Source organism: Pteropus medius, unplaced genomic scaffold (assembly GCF_902729225.1).
Source record: "Pteropus medius unplaced genomic scaffold, Ma_sr-lr_union100, whole genome shotgun sequence".
NCBI lineage: Eukaryota > Metazoa > Chordata > Mammalia > Chiroptera > Pteropodidae > Pteropus > Pteropus medius.
In genome coordinates this window covers 18293661-18309014 of record NW_024344378.1, presented here as the reverse complement: position 1 = coordinate 18309014, position 15354 = coordinate 18293661, and the positions used below count along the sequence as shown (strand labels likewise).

General features: G+C 51.0%; 1 protein-coding gene across 1 annotated transcript; it reads right to left on the bottom strand.

The window, feature by feature from the left end:
• Window positions 1–2277: 2277 nt before the first annotated feature.
• Window positions 2278–5701, bottom strand: CALHM1 (calcium homeostasis modulator 1). Its single transcript, XM_039871304.1, has 2 exons — window positions 5147–5701; window positions 2278–2989 (listed from the first exon to the last, which is right to left on the bottom strand). The coding sequence occupies exons 1-2, from the start codon at window positions 5699–5701 to the stop codon at window positions 2510–2512; spliced, it is 1035 nt and encodes a 344-aa protein (XP_039727238.1). The 3' UTR covers window positions 2278–2509.
• Window positions 5702–15354: the final 9653 nt, after the last annotated feature.

The window sequence follows — 15354 nt, the reverse complement described above, 5'->3', positions numbered from 1 at the left end:
TCAGGGGCCAGGCAGGGAGCCTTCAGGAGAGCTGGCCTGGGCCTGCCCTCCAGGTCAGTTTTAGGGCAGCTCCCATACTTGCCACCCCCCTAAACAGAACCTTTAGGAGAGAGATGCCATCGGATTGATGCTGACCTATAGCAGGATATGCAAGGCTAGGCCTGCCCGCCCCGCATCCTATTCTGGCCCTTCTCCCTCAGAGCCATCCAGCCACTGCCTAGATAACTAACTCCTCCCCTAGCTCTGGGCTCTACTGTCTAGAATTTAGCTAAGTCCCCAGGCATTGCTTTAAATCTCAGACAACATGGAGTTGTCCATGTGCAGGAGTGAAGGGAAAGGGACCAGAGTTTATTTTTCAGTTCCGACCATGTGCCAAACATGGTTCCAGATTCTTCCTCAAAAGTTATCTCCCTTTATCCTCACTATAATCCTGAAATGCAGATCTTTTAATATCCATTTTGCAGATAGGCACACTGAGGCTCAGAGGAGTTGCCATGGGTCCTACAGCTCTAGTATTCGAACCTAGGTCTACCTGACCCAAAGCTTTACTCTTTTTTTCACATTTGTACTTTCCAATACCTCTGGGCTGCCTTTTCCCACAGGAAGCCCTGCACCATCAACACATATCTGGTCTTTACTCATTTGAATCCTCCCCCCATTCAGGGCCTAAGTCAAGTCCCATGTCCTGGAGGAGCCCTCCAGCCCACCTAGGCCTACAAGGATGGCCCTCCTCCCAAATAATTAAAGGGAGGGAGATGGGGGTGGCAGATGTGGGAATAAAGGGAAGGGTGCATAAGGAAGAATGGAAATCATTAAAACAACGTCGTAAGGATCAAGATCAAAGTGAATTCTAGGATGAGTGGGATTACATCCCAAAGATATCTGAGCGGGTAAGAAGCCCACCTCTTGGCCCCGTTTCCCGCTCCTTGACAAAGATAGCTCCAGTTCCTGATGTCCCCCACCCCCACTCCTTATGTCCAGGGAAAGGAGGAGGTTAAGCCTGCAGGCTCAGAAATCAACAAACATGTCAGCCAGCGCATACTGAGTTCCTACCATGTGCCATGTGTTTTATAAACCACTCATTTAATGCTCACAACAACCCCATGAGGTAGGTGCCCTCATCCCATTGAACAGATGAGGAAACCGAGGCACAGAAAATAAAGCAACTGACCCAAGGGACACAGTTTGTAATGGTGGAGCCAGCATGTAATCCAGTTCTGTCTCACTGGAGCCTGGAGCTGTTTCCAGTCCAGGCAACTCTCCTCCCACCTCTCTTCCCTCATCCTTACCTCAGGGTGGAGCCTTTTAGCACTTTAGAGTCTCCACCCCAGGGGGCGGGGCCTTTGAGAAAATGAGAAGGCTTGAGCTTCTGTTTCTAACTGCTCAGGCCCTGGGGATGGTCTAATTTCCTCCATGACCTGGATGTGAGGGAGGTATTAGGGTGGTCAGTAAGAGGACTAAATGTGTACCGCCCCCCCCAAAAAAACCATATGTTGAATCCTAATCTTCAAAGGTGATGCTCTTAGGAGGTGATGCTGTTAGGAGGTAAGGCCTTTGAGGGGGGAACTTCATTTGTGAGGGTAGATCCCTCATACATGGAATTAGCGCCCTCATACAAAAGGCTCCAGAGAGATGCCTAGCCCCTTCTGCCACATGAGGGCACAGTGAGAAGGCATAGGCTATGAACCAGGAAGCGGGCCTTCACCAGCACCTGACCACGCCAGCGCCATGGTCTTGGACTTCCAGCCTCCGGAACTGAGAAATTAATTTCCATTGTCTATAACCTATCCAATCTGTGGTATTTTGTTATAGCAGCCCCGCAATGGACTAAGGTGGGAGGCCTCTTGTGCTTGGTGCTAAATAAACGTGCAGTCCACCGTGACAATCGTTGAGTCATCTCCGTGGTGACCACACACCCTGGCTTCTCCTGAGTGGACCTAGCTTCTGGCATCTTACCACCTGTCACCTGTCACACCAGGTGAGGCTGGGTGCCTTGTCCTTTTGGCCCACCTTGCCCACTCAGCCTCAGTTAGGACACTGGCCAAAATCAGAGGACTCCTGCATCATGAGATGTCTGGATGCCCTTTCACTCCCACAGTCTTGAGCATACGAGAACAAACGTTCTAAAAAGTTGCAGACGAGAGTGGATGCTGGGGCAAGGATGTCTGTAGAACCTGAGTGGAGATAGTGGACCAGGGATGAAGTCGCCTGGGAGAGGCTGGGCAGGTGGGAGCTGGTCCTCTCCAAGCCAGTTTTGAACCCTTCCAACTAATACTGCTCATGGCTTCACTACCCCAGGGCCACCCAGGGCAGTGTCATAGCTGTAGGAGTGAGGCCCCCTTCCAGCTCCAAATTTCCTGCCTCGAATGAGCAGGCGATTGCCCGGGCATGTAGGTCACTCCAGGGGCCTACCGCCCAGCACCTACAGCCTTCTTTTTTCCGTCTGGTTTGGGGGGCAGAGGGGCTGTGGACTCAGACCACCATTCTTGTCTCTTCACCTGGCCACAGCTCACACTTTGCTAAAGTAGGTGGCCACCTCCTTGCGTGGAGGCCGGGGCCCACCCCCAGCCCAGCCATTGCCCATCAGCGACTCCTCCTGGCCCAGCCTCAGTGGAGGTTTGCATTCGTGCCAGCTCATGAGCAGCCTGTTCATGGTGCCTTGATCGGTGATGCCTCGCAGCTTCTCCTTGTCCTCCTCGGCGCTGTCGGTAGCTGGGGCAGCTGAGCCGGCAGGGGCTGTAGCCAGCGCCCCGTGGGTGTGACCCAGCTCCAGGTCATGGTTCATGGCCTCGAAGAACTGCTGGATACAGACCTTGGCAAAGGCCTTGGCGTGCTCTGTGCACGTCTCATCGAAGAGCTTGCGCTCGATATCTATGTAGTGAGACCAGTACTTGCTTTTGAGGAAGGCGGCCTGAGTAAAGCAGGGTCGTACAGAGCGCACGACAAATGCCAGCAGTGTGGTCAGCAGCACAAAGGACCAGCCCAGTGCCTGCGGGGGAGAGAGGAGAGAGTCAGTTGGGCACTGCCCTCCAGCCTCCCAAGCCCGTCCAGACCCCACAAAGTACTCTCTGTGTCAGGGGCTCTAGGGAAACGAGCACTGACTGGGCAAGTGATTTGGCCTCTTGGCCTCTGTTTCCATGTCTGTAAAACAGGCATAGACATACCCATTTCATGGAAACGAGATCATGTAAAATGCCCCTGTGTAGGCCTGGCACTCACCGCACAGGAGTTAACTGGGCGGACCCTGGAGTTATAGGCTGCTTGGATTTGGATCTTGTCTCCACTACTTCCTGGTTGACCGGGAACAAGGTACCTGATTTCTCTGTGCCTCAGTCTCCCCACCTATAAAATGGGGCTGGTGATAGTACCTATCTCATAGGATTGTTGTGAGGACTAAATGTAATATTAAACTTAGCACAGTGCCTGGCACATAGTTTAGTGCTCAGCAAATGTTAGCCACTATAATTATGCCAATAGGCCCTCACCATCCATGCCTCTTCCTTCAGGAAGCCTTCCTTGACCTCCCCAGGCCACAGTGACCATTCCTCCTCTGAGTTCTATATCTTTCCATTGGCTCCTGATATTGCCTGCCATTCAGTCACCAGCACTGAGTGCCTCCTCTGCGTGGGCTCTGAGCTGGGCCCTCGGGGTCCCAGAGAAAAATCAGATAATCTCTCAAACTCTGTGCTGAAGAGCAACGGATGCTTAGGTGCTGTCTCTGTTCTGCCAGTAACTCTCCGTAGGGCATGGGGTGGGATGCTCCCTTAACCTCCACTTCAGGGGCAGCCCCCAGCTGCACAAAGAAGCGTTTGGCCAGATCAGAAGGAACAAGCAGAGCAAACCCAAATGCCTATAACTGGCCTGGTGGGTAACAGCGGAACAGACATCAAGTGGAGAGCCGTAGAGCATGTGCTTAGTCTGGCACCGGGAGGGGGCGGTGCGCCTCCCCCGCAAGGAAATGAAGGAGTTGGATCTCCTGATGTTTCAAGGAAAGCTGGAAATCTACTTTTTACGTGAAAATTTCTGTTTTTTAGATGATGCCAACTAATCCTAAAATTGAATTTTGAATTCATCTTCTGAAGGCCAAATGAAACATATCTATACGCCAGGCAGCCTGTCCTCTGGGGGCCCTTTTAGTGTATGGTGCGATGGTTAAGATCAGGTGGAGGGACAGCTGCCCCAAGCCCTGAAGCCTAGAATGACAGGACAAGCGCCCAAAGGAGAGGAGATACAGATGTGGGAGGGAAGCGGAGTTTGGATCAGACAGACATTCAAAGTGCAAGATTCCCATGGGGCATCTGGTGGTGATGCAGGACAGGCCTCCAGGAGAGAGTTCTGGGCTGGAGAAGGGGAGCTGGGATGTCTGAACCTGCCACAGTATACATGTTTCTCTGCCCTTGCAGTGCAGGCCCAGCCCTGCCCTCTCCCCTGACAGACCCTGGTCCGTGGGCTACAAGGGCATGCTGCCTAGGTCATCCCCGCCCCCACACACCGCTATGACTGCAGGGGAAGCCTGAGGGGCCCAGTGGGTGAGCTCCTGAAAGGCAGAGGATGTGGGAGCCGGGCTGCGGAGGACGCAAGCTTTGGATTTCCCTTCAGAGGGCCCTTCCACCCTGACTTTAGGGCACATCCCAACAGCTCATCTCCCTCATCTGAGCCCTCCTTTCCAGGGGCACCTGGACCCTCAGTTCTCATTCCCTGAGCAGGGAGATACCAGCTGAGGGCATTTGCCAGGGAAATGTACCCAAATGGCCCAGCTGCCTACAGGCCTCACCACTGCCCCAACCTGGAAGAGGAAAAAGATGCAAATTCCCAGGGAGCTCAGGACAGAGAATGTGGGCTGGCTGTCTGAGCTGTTAGGTCTGCTCTGGGGACCTGAGGAAGGGGCACAAGCCTCTGGACTGAGGTAGTCCTAAAACTTCCCCTAGGGTGTCTCAATCTTGATGAAGACATGGTCTTCAGATGTCCCTTCCTCTGCTGGGAAAATGTGCCCCTGCCCCACAGACTTCTGTCTGAGGGTGAGCCCCAGTCTTTTGGAGAAACATGACTGTTTCTGAGTGATTTTGAGAGGTTGGGGGATCAGGCCCTGCTAGCGGTCCCTGGTCTATGCTGGGAGACCCAGCCCAAGGCCATCCAGCTCCCTCACCTGGGAGATGCAGCGCAGGTAACGCACGGCTACCTCTCGGGCCAGCAGCCAGTCCCCATCATAGATCTCTGGGCAAGGCACCCGGGCCAGCAGGCGGGCAAGCTCGGACGGAGGCAAGCCGGGCGCCAGGCTGCCATTGCCTAGCACGGTCACGGGCACAGCAGTGCAGAAGGCACAGAGGAAGCATTTGCCATCAAGCAGTGTGACGGCCACCCAGACGACAGGTGCGATGAGGGCGCGCTGGGCCATGGAGCAGAACATGTAGCGCAGCACGGCGGGGTCCTTGGCCCGGCGTCCCGGTGGCCGCTTCCACTCCTCGGCCAGCATGGACACGTTGTTGTTCAGGACCAGGCCGAGCAGAAAGAGCACCAGGGGCGGAGCCAGCAGGATGCCGGCACTGTAGGCTGCATTGTAGCCCGGCAGGCAGGGGCAATTGAAATCGAAGGACGAGTATATCTGGGCGCTGGCCAGGGCCATGATGCCGCAGATGCCATTCATGAAGGACTCCTGGTTGGACTGCAGGAACTGGAAGACCATCCGGAACTTGTCCATCATGCCCCCCACGGGGCCTGGTGGCCTCCCCCCACCTCACCTCTGCCTCAGGGATGGCCCCTGTGGCCCGCTTTGCCTACTCGGTGCCCACTTCATAGCTGAGATGGGCAGAGTTCAGGGCAGTGGCCGAGGTCACTGTCTCTTTGAGGAGCCTTCAAGTCAGGTGTTAGCCAAGAGGGGCAGACTGGCCAATCCTGTGTGTAGCCAGGGTTCTGCCCCTCCCCTCCCCACCCATCCCTGGCTCCTCTCTCTCCACAGCCACCTCCGGCACTGAGAAACCACCAGGGCCACACCTGATGGGGACCAGTTCTCTGTGGGTGTGGGAGGAAGGCAGGGAGGCTCAGACGTAGGCTGGAAAGGCACAGTCTCCAGCAAGGTTGGAATTTGGGAGAATCCAATGCTGCTGCAGAGACCTGAGCTTCTGAACCTTGTTCCCTGGGCTCCCAGGAAGCAGTCACCCTCCTTCTGCCCTTCCCACTGGGTCTCTCCTTCACGCTGTATCAGAGTCTAACTGATGACTCCTCCGTCAGTTCGGACAATGATGGTACGATGATGCAATGATGGCAGTGATAGCCGTGGCCGTAAAGAGGGAGATAATGGTGGGGGGGGCGAGGATATGTGTGCTGATGGAGGCCGAAGGCGATAGTGGTTCTGATGGCAGTGATGATGGTGGTAGCGGTGGTGGTGTGATTGGTGGTGATAACTTAATATGCTGACCGTGATGAGTGATGAGTGCTGATGACAGGGCATTTGGTGGTGGTGGTGGTGACAGCAGTTATAATAGTGACATTTGTATAGTGATATTGGTCACAGCGGAGATGGCTGTGGTGGTGGCGGTGGTGGAGATAGTGCTAAGGCGTCATGGCATAGAGTAAAAAGCCCTGAATTGGGAGTCAGATTTGGATCTGAGAGGTTACTGGGTCCCCTCCCTACAGGACAGGGAGCTGTATAGCCTGTCAGCACAATGCAGATGCTTTTATGTCTGGTCTGCTGTGTCTCTGTGGGTGTGTCTGTGTGTTTGTAGCTTGTGGATGAAAACCCTTTCCAGCTCCGCCTCCTACCTCTGCTCCCCTGGATCAAAAAATAAAGGGGTGGGACAGTGGGTTATTATGCCTGGACCTTGGGCCTCCGGAGTGTCTTCCAGAACCAGGTCCTGGCCCCTTCTACCAAAGTGGGGAGGAGCTTAAAGGGCTCTCTTTGATGCCCACCAGTTCTCCCAGAAGAGCAGGTCAGACACAGCTCCAACCAGATGGCTCCTGTCTGGGGTGAGAGGGCGGGGCTGGGGCTGACACGGAGCAAGAGCCTGAACAGGATGGCTTCGCGGGGCCCGCAGAACTGTGTCCTTGTGTATATGTGCTTCTGCGTGTGTGTGTATAACCACGTTAGTGGTCTGTGTGTCTCTGTATGACCAACAAGAACTGGCATTGACCAAGGCTTCCCTGGGTCAGGCCACTTTACCTGCATCGCCTCATGTAATCCTCATACAACCCTATGGGATAGATGCTATTGTCCCCCATTTTACAGAGCTGGGGACTGAGGCTCAGCGAGGTTAGGTTACTAGCTAAAGGTTACACACTTATAGGTAGAGGAGTGGAATTTGAAACCAGGCTAGGTAGGAATGGAGGTAGAGAAGGGGGCGAGGAATTATATTCTTATCTTTCTCTTTCTGCTGAATGGGGTTTTCCTGTTCTATTACTCTGGGTAGAAACACTAGTATGCCAAAAATAGAATACGGGTGGCAAAAGATATTGCTTCCTTCGGCCCTCAGGCTGTGCCTGGGGAAAATGGAGCCCCTAGGCTGGTGACCTCTGGAGGACCATTATTAAGGGCTCTTGAAGGGGTACCCAGAGGTGGAGAGCAGGATGAGGGAGATCCAGCCAAGGACATCTACCGCAGCATCGATGTGCATGGCTAACAAGGAGTCTAAGCTATGGCAGAGCCTGGCACGCAGTCCTGGGTGTGGACTGGGTGGGTGGTGCAGGAGCCCAGGAAGAGTGTAGCTCCAGGGGGCCGCCTGGAATCTCTGTCTTCTATAGTGGACGCTGTTTATAGCTGATGTGCCCTTTTAGTGGTGCCTAAACTGGCTGAAGGGTGCCTGCTCTAACCACATAGACTCTGTCCACAAATTCTAACTTCAATGTTATTTTAAAATACTTGATATAAAAGTTTTGATTGACTTCTAAACTTATATTCTCTTTCTCACAAGAATTTTAGTTACAGTTATTGAAAGTAAAGTATGAATGCTGGAGTCTTTACATACCATTCAGACTGTCGTAAATTTTTGAGTGGTCGTAAAAATTAGTTTTCAATTTATCACCTTCTTGGGTCAGGTCTTCTGTGGGTAATATTTATCAGATATTTGAAGAGATCATAATTAAAGAGTCTTGAGGGGGTAGGTGGTGGGTGAAGGTGGTCGAAAGGCACAAACTTCCAGTTATAAAATAAATAAGTCTCAGGATATAATGTATAGCATAGTAACTTTAGTTAATAACACTATTGTATATTTTTAAGTTGCTAAGATGGTAAATCATAAAAATTCTCCTTATAAGAAAAATGTGTAACTATGTGCAGTGATGGATGTTAACTAAACTTATGCTGGCGATCGTTTCACGACATAAACATATATCGAATCATCATGTCGTACACCTGAAACTAATACAATCTTATATGTCAATTATATCTCAATTTTTTTTTTTAAAAGAGCCTTAAGTAGGATCTGCTTGTGGGCATTTCAAAATCTGATGTTAAAAAGTTGTGCTCACCAAAGCAAGCTCAGTTTCTCATTTTAAGAAGTCTGAGAGATTTCATTTGGATATTTTATGCCAGTTCAGTATTGAATATCTTTCCTAATACTTTGTACTAAATCTTTCTTATCTTAATTCTGAAAGATAAAAAAGATGTAATCATTTTTCCACCAAGGCCTATATAGATGTCTCCAAATCCCTTCCGTTTACCCTGGTATCATGTGTCAGTCAATATCTCATATACAGGGATGTAGAGAAAGTTAGGAACCTCTGTCTCTGAAGGCTGAGGGCCAGGGGCAGGTGCTCTGTGGGGGCGGCCTCTTGAGCAGCAGCTGAGGTCAGAGCTGTGTCAGCTACCATAGAAAGGACACAGGCTGCATTGGGAAGATTTCTTAGCTATCACCCCTTTTCTTGTGTTGTCCTGCCCCCTGGAATGCCGCACTCTGCCCTCGCTCTGCCCACCCAAATCCATTTAAAAGCCTGCTCATTTCATTTGCTCAATGTTTTTTTTTTCACTGAACAGTCAAGTGTTTTCTTAGCAAGAAATCATGTCACAGAGTGGATAAGAGCAACCTAACCAATGACCTGGGTTCACATTTCAACCCTGCCACATACCAATAAAGGACCTTGAGCAAGTAAGTAATTTAATCTCTGAATGCCACAGTCTTTGAATCTGTAAAATGGAGGAAATAAAAGAGCTTACCTTTCAGGTTGTCATGACAATTCAATGAGATGATGCAGGTAAAGAGTTTAGCTCAGTGCCAGGACCACAGTGAGATCACAGGAAATGATCATTATAATAATGATCATCTCTTCACCTGAGCTGTAGTAATTCACTTTGAAAATTGTGTTCGTTTCCTATTGCTGCTGTGGAAAAAAAAATCACCACAAACTTAGTGGTTTAAAACAACACAAATTTATTCTTATAGTTCTAGGGGTCAGGAGTCTGAAGTGAGTCTCAATGGGCTATAGACCAAGGAGTTGGCAACCTGTGTTCCTTTTGGAGGTTCCAAGGGAGAATCTATTTCCTGGCCTTTTCCAACTTCTAGAAGATACCCACATTTTCTGGCTCATGGCCCCGCCTCTGCTTCACTCCAATCTCTGCTTCTGCCATTACATCTTCCCTGACTCTGACCCTCCTGCTTCTCTCTTACAAAGACACTTGTGATTACATGGGGTCTACCTGGATTACCCCGAATATTCTCCCCATCTTCAGATCCTTAACATAATCACACCTGCAAAGTCACTTCTGGAGGTAACATATTCACAGATTCCGGAGATGAGGAAGTGGACATTGGGGCTCATTATTCTACTACAGGAGGGGTCTTTGGTAGTGCCTTTAGCAGAGCTTTCTGTCTTCTCCACCTCTCCCCTCGGATTCCTAGAGCACGGCTGGGTGTAGATGGGAAGCAGAGTGTCACGACCCTGCTCAAACTTTTTGATGCATTGGTGGCAAACTCACCCACAGCCACCACTGTGTAACGAACACGGGGCCCTTTGCCTCCTGCTCTCAGGAGTGTTGTTCTGGCACTCACCCCAGTGCTGGAGGAGTTAAATGTCATGCAAAGCAGCATGCAAAGGGGGCCTCTAAGGAGCGGGTGCTGTACCTTTAGGAAAATGCCCAATTTGCACAAAAGAGCACTAGTTTATGGTACTCAAGTGGGGATTGCCTTCAACCAGCGGCTGTGGGGGCACCTAGAGAACAGGGAAGTGGAAGAGGCAGCAGCTATCAGTGAGATGTGGCTGCCAAGGCAGCTCAAGTTCTATCAGGCTGTATTACCAGAGGTATGAGGTCTTTATCTAGGAAGGATATAATGCTATTCTCTTCTGCATCGGCCGAAACTGTACTGGAGGTTGCACGTTGTGGCAAAACACAGCAGTGCTCACCAAATATTCCATATGCTTCCTTATAATTCCCAGCTTCTGTTCCAGGTAGGTTGAGGCCATGGGACTGAGTTCTGGTGTAGAAGCCCCCAGCTCTCATCACTGTCCCTGCTCTTTCTCATCCCTGCTTCCCGGACCTGGACACCAGTGCAACACCCATCCCCGTCAGCACTCACCTCTACATTCCAAAGGCTGCTTGCGGCACACTGGGAACCCTTGGCCTAAGGTTGGCTGGAGGTGCCACAGTTAGTGCCCCAACCAGGGACAGTCGGAGACTGGTAACAAACCCTCTCCCCTGAGTTAGGATGCCTCAGGGACACGGGTCCCCAGAGCTGCCCACAGCAGTGACTGGCTGGCTCCACACCCTTTACTGGCTTTCTTCTCTTTCTGGTATCACTTCCCCTGATCCTGCCTGGTGTTTCCTGGAAATGACTTCTATATAAACCACTCACTCACTTCCTTGTCTCAGGATCTGGGGAATACAATGTGCCTTCATGCAGCATCCCAAAATGGGGGAGCTCCCATCAGCTGGGTTCGCAAGTGGCCAGAGGAGTCCCTCTCTTCCCAACCCCCCTCCCCTGTTTACCTGCCTCAGATTTTGCCTGAGTGAGAAATGTATCTTTGTTGTGTTGTTAAGGCACTGACATTTTGTTTTATTTTTATATCCGGGTCTAACCTGACTAGTATAGGGAGGACTGCTCTATGCGTGACATTTTAAGCAGGACATTGACAAACAAGAGCACCCTGAGTCCACTCTACCTCCTAAATACCGCTAATCTGCTTTTTCCCTCCATCTCTACCCTAATCTAGTTCCTATCAGCTCTTTGGTCCTTCTGTGATTCACACTGCCCCCTTAACAAGCCACTCCAAGGCTGCAGCCAGTGTGATCTTTTAAAAGTGGACATTTGATTAAATTACTACATACATAATTCCCTTCAATGACGGAAGTCCAAAAGCCTTATCGGGGCCGATATGGCTGTGTGAGAGCTGGCCCCGGGACCTCTCTCCTTCCAGTGTCTACTCTCCGGCTCCCTCATCTGCTTTCAGTTCCTCAAACAGAATAAATCCCTTTCCATCTCAGGACCTTTGCACATGCTTTACACATTCCCAGAATTCTTCCCCGATTCCTCACCTGAGAAATTTTGGTTCATCTTTAAGATCTCAGCTTAGTGGTTGGTCTCTTCTTTAGATAAGTTCCCGAACCCTCAGCTTAGAAAAGTCCTGCCGATACAGACTTGCGTAGCCCCCTGGATATACCTCCCCATTCACAGCACTGATTACAAATTTAATTATTTGTTTTGAATGGGTATGTTTATTTAATATCTGGGGCTCCCATGGGACAGTAAAGGATGAAGATCCACATCTGTTTTGTTCACTGCTGTGTTTCCAATGCCGAGCACAGTGTGACTGGTACATAGATGCTCGATTAATAAATAATGAATTAATGAATATTCAGAGAAGTGCATAGAGGGAAGAAGGAAACCTTGGACCTAGATAAATTTGTGAGGAGGCAGGAATTCAGACACATATAGGAAACAGCCCGTGGTAGTCTGGCCCTGAGCTTGCTTCCAGGTTGGGTCCTATGAAGAGCAGCTCCTCCTTCATGTGGGTGGGGGTGGGGAGAGGGGTGGGCCGGCAGGGCTGGTGCATGTTCAAAGCTCCATGCCATGGCAACGACCACTGGCAGACCAATGTCATATCTGCTCTGCCAACATTTGCCTCCCCAGACTATCTCTCATTGCTCTTCCCTAGACCCTTAGGGACACTGTCCCCATCCAACAGCCCCTTCTGCCCTCCCCCTGTTAGAGATGATCAAGTAGAGGCAAGAGTGGTCATTTCATTTGGTCTCAAACTGTTGGGCAGAGCTCAGCCTTCAGCAGGAAACTCCCTCATCTTCTATGAGACTGTCTAAGTGGAAGCATGTTAGTGTGGACACGATTCTGCTACTCCCATCATAGCCTTTGGGCCCTGGTGCTCTTCCTCATAGAAGGATGCTAAATATCCTAAATTGGGGCAGGCACCAAACCTCTCAGCCTCCCTTTATAACCTTGGGTAGAGCCCAGAGGTTTATATGGATCCAGCAATCCGCTTGGCCTGAACCTGCCGCCTGCACAAGTGGTCCACTACCCTGGGCAGTTACCAATAACCCAGAGTTCCTCTCAGTCCTCCCCCTCCTGGTTCTCTCTGAAGCACTGGATTTATTGCTCATTCTTCCCCCGTCTTGAAATTTACTCCTCCCTGGCATTCTCCAGGATTCTTTGTGATTGCTTCTCTTTCTCCCCTTTGCTGCCTCCAAAACTCTAAAGGTCTTGGTCCCTCTTCTCACTCAAGCCTCTCTCTCTTGCTGGCCTATCCATTCCTACAGCTCAGGCGTGACTGCCATGAGGGTGAACCCCAAGTATCAGCCCTCTTCCTGACCTTGCCTGCAGGCACTGCCTTTCTTCCCCAACTGCTTGCCGGATAGAGTCGAAATCCTGAGCTAAACCCTCAAGGCTCCAGCCATCTTCCCCTCCTCATGTAGACCTGTAGCTGAGCAGGCTGTGCAAGACAGAGGATTTATAAAGAGGAAGTCCACACTGCTAGTATATTTCTGCCTTGCTCAGCTGGCCACTGTGTCTCTCAGAAGAGAGGCCCTGTGTGAAGGGTGGGGTCGGGAAGGCCATCACCCAAAGTTGGATGAGTCTTGGAGAACGAGCTTGGGCACTCGCGATGGCTGCTTTCCCGTGTCCCTCTCTCCCAGGTGGGTGTCATACACTGCTCTAGGCATCTCTCTCTCTCTCACACGATGTGCACAAATGGTGGTGTGGACAATGGTAAAGAGGGTTTGGGGTCTGAAATCATATCATTTAGGGCTAAAGAGGATGGGGATATATTTAAGGGCCACCAAGGGCAGAAGATCCCAAGAATGTGTCACTGGATATGGGGTTCAGGGAGCATCTCTTGGTGAAACTCACCTGGAGTGGGCTCCTAAGCCCTCTGGCCAAGGTCCTTTACTTTAGCTAAGCTGGACTGTGCATCCCTCCATCTGGTTGGTTGTTCACCAGCTCATGTCTTATCTCCCCTCCAGACTGGAAGCTCCATTAAGATAGGCCTGTGTCTGTCCTGCTGTCTGGCTCTCTAGGCATTCCCTCAATATTTGTTGAGTGAATAAATGAAACATGACTGCCCCTTTCCCAACTCTTTGCTTTTGTTCTTGCTGTCTCCTCCTTGAGATGGTCTGCCTCCACCCTATCTCTTTCTTTACTTGTCAAAACCCTCCCCGTCCTTTGAGACCCGCTCAAACAAAGCTTTCTCTGACCCCCCAGCTTGGAGCCATTATTCTCTGTGTTAAATCCCTATGGCACATAGCTTGCCTCTATCATGTCACTTATACCTTTTGCTTTGGTTTATAATGATTTCTGTATCCATCTCTGTCTTGCTATTAGACAGTGAGCTCCTTGAGGGTAGGCCATATCATCTGTGTATTCTATAGTCCCTATTGCCTGGCATAGGCTGTAGGTGCTGCCTAGGCAGTAGGTGCTCTATAAGTGCTCAGTATAAGAAGGAGAGAGTATTGATGGCAATCAGTGGCTTTTTGCTGGTCCAGATGCTGCTTTTTTCCAGCCCCAAGTGGGGCCCCTGAGATTCTTTTCCCCAGGCTGGGAGCTCACCTGTGCTGACTGGGCCATCTCCAAGCTCTCCCCACTCCCTCCCCACCCAATCCCTGCTAACGCTTTGACTAAATCTTGCTCCATCCCGGTGCCATTTCTGACATTTGCATGGCCTGACCACAGCAGGGTGGGGTGCAGGTGCTAGGGCAGGGGTGGGGGGGAAGGCGGAGGTCGAGTAGCAGGGATTGTCTGGCTCTACAAAGACCCTTGACAAGAGCCCAGGAGAGCAGAGATTGCCTGATATGAAAGGGGCTGACCTCTAGGGGGGCATCCAGGGGCCCCTGCACTGCCCCAAGCAGAAAAGCATAGGGTGAACCCGAGTCTACCATTGCTTTGCTGATGGAATATGTGTGTGTGTGTGTGTGTGTGTGTGCCCGCGCGCGTGCGTGTGGTGAGTGAGTCATCAGGGAGGAAGAGAGGCCCAGAGAAGCTCACAGGCGAGATCTTCCCCTTCCTGTTAGGGCCACCAAAGATTGAGTGGCAGTTGTCCCCCTCCCTCCCCCCCAGCAAGATCTGACCCTGGTATTTCAAAGGTTTTCACCCACACTTGGCCCAGAGGTTTTTGCACATCAAAACTTACCAAATTACCTAGGGCGCTCGTTCAGCATGGAGATGTCTAGGTCCTCCCCAACCCTGATTTGCAGATCTGATTCGTACACCCACCTGGGGAAATGCTCACCAGGGTGCCAGCTTCTTGCTGAGGGCATTGAGTAGATACCTCTGGGAATGCCCAGGGAAGGAGGCAGCCTTACAAAGAGATGCTGAGCTCAGGGGGTCCGACTGCAGGTGGTGGGGAAGGTGGTGAGTGGAGAGGTGAGGCAGGAAGCACCTGCTAGATGGAGGTGGGCAGAAGGCTGGGCTGAGGAAGGAGCTGCATCTCGAAGGGAGCTGTACCAGGCGGAGCTGCTTAGCGTTGGTCTGCTAGAAACAGAATTGGTGGGACTTGGGAAGTTGGGAGCTGAAAAGGTCAGCCTCCTTGACATTCGAAAACAGAAAAATCCGCTGGACAGGAAAATGTAAAACTATTCATACACAATAGCCAGCGAGAGGCACTTTCAAGAGGAACCGACAAACAGAGCTTGCTAGAGCTTACTCAGAGAACCCTGGTGGAAGCAGCGGAAACCCAACCAGAGTACTGAAAACAAATACACAAAACCACCTAGAGAGCCGACTAATGCAGCAGCTCAGAGCAGACTCTGGAGCCAGACCTCCTGTGATCAAATTTCAGCTCTTACATGGGTCACCTGGGGCAACTTAACTTCTTTATGCTTCAGTTTTCTCTTCTGAAAAATGGAGTGATTAATCATTCTACTGCATTAAGTTATCATGAGGTTAAATGTAGTGTGTGTGTGTGTGTGTGTGTGTGTGTGTGTGTGTG

Bases quoted from the DNA above. Each gene is read 5' to 3' on its own strand.
- CALHM1 (XM_039871304.1), bottom strand. From the start codon at position 5,701: ATGATGGACAAGTTCCGGATGGTCTTCCAGTTCCTGCAGTCCAACCAG. The intron at 2,990-5,146 runs GTGAGGGAGCTG...TCTCCCCCGCAG, and splicing joins ACCTGCGCTGCATCTCCCAG to GCACTGGGCTGGTCCTTTGT.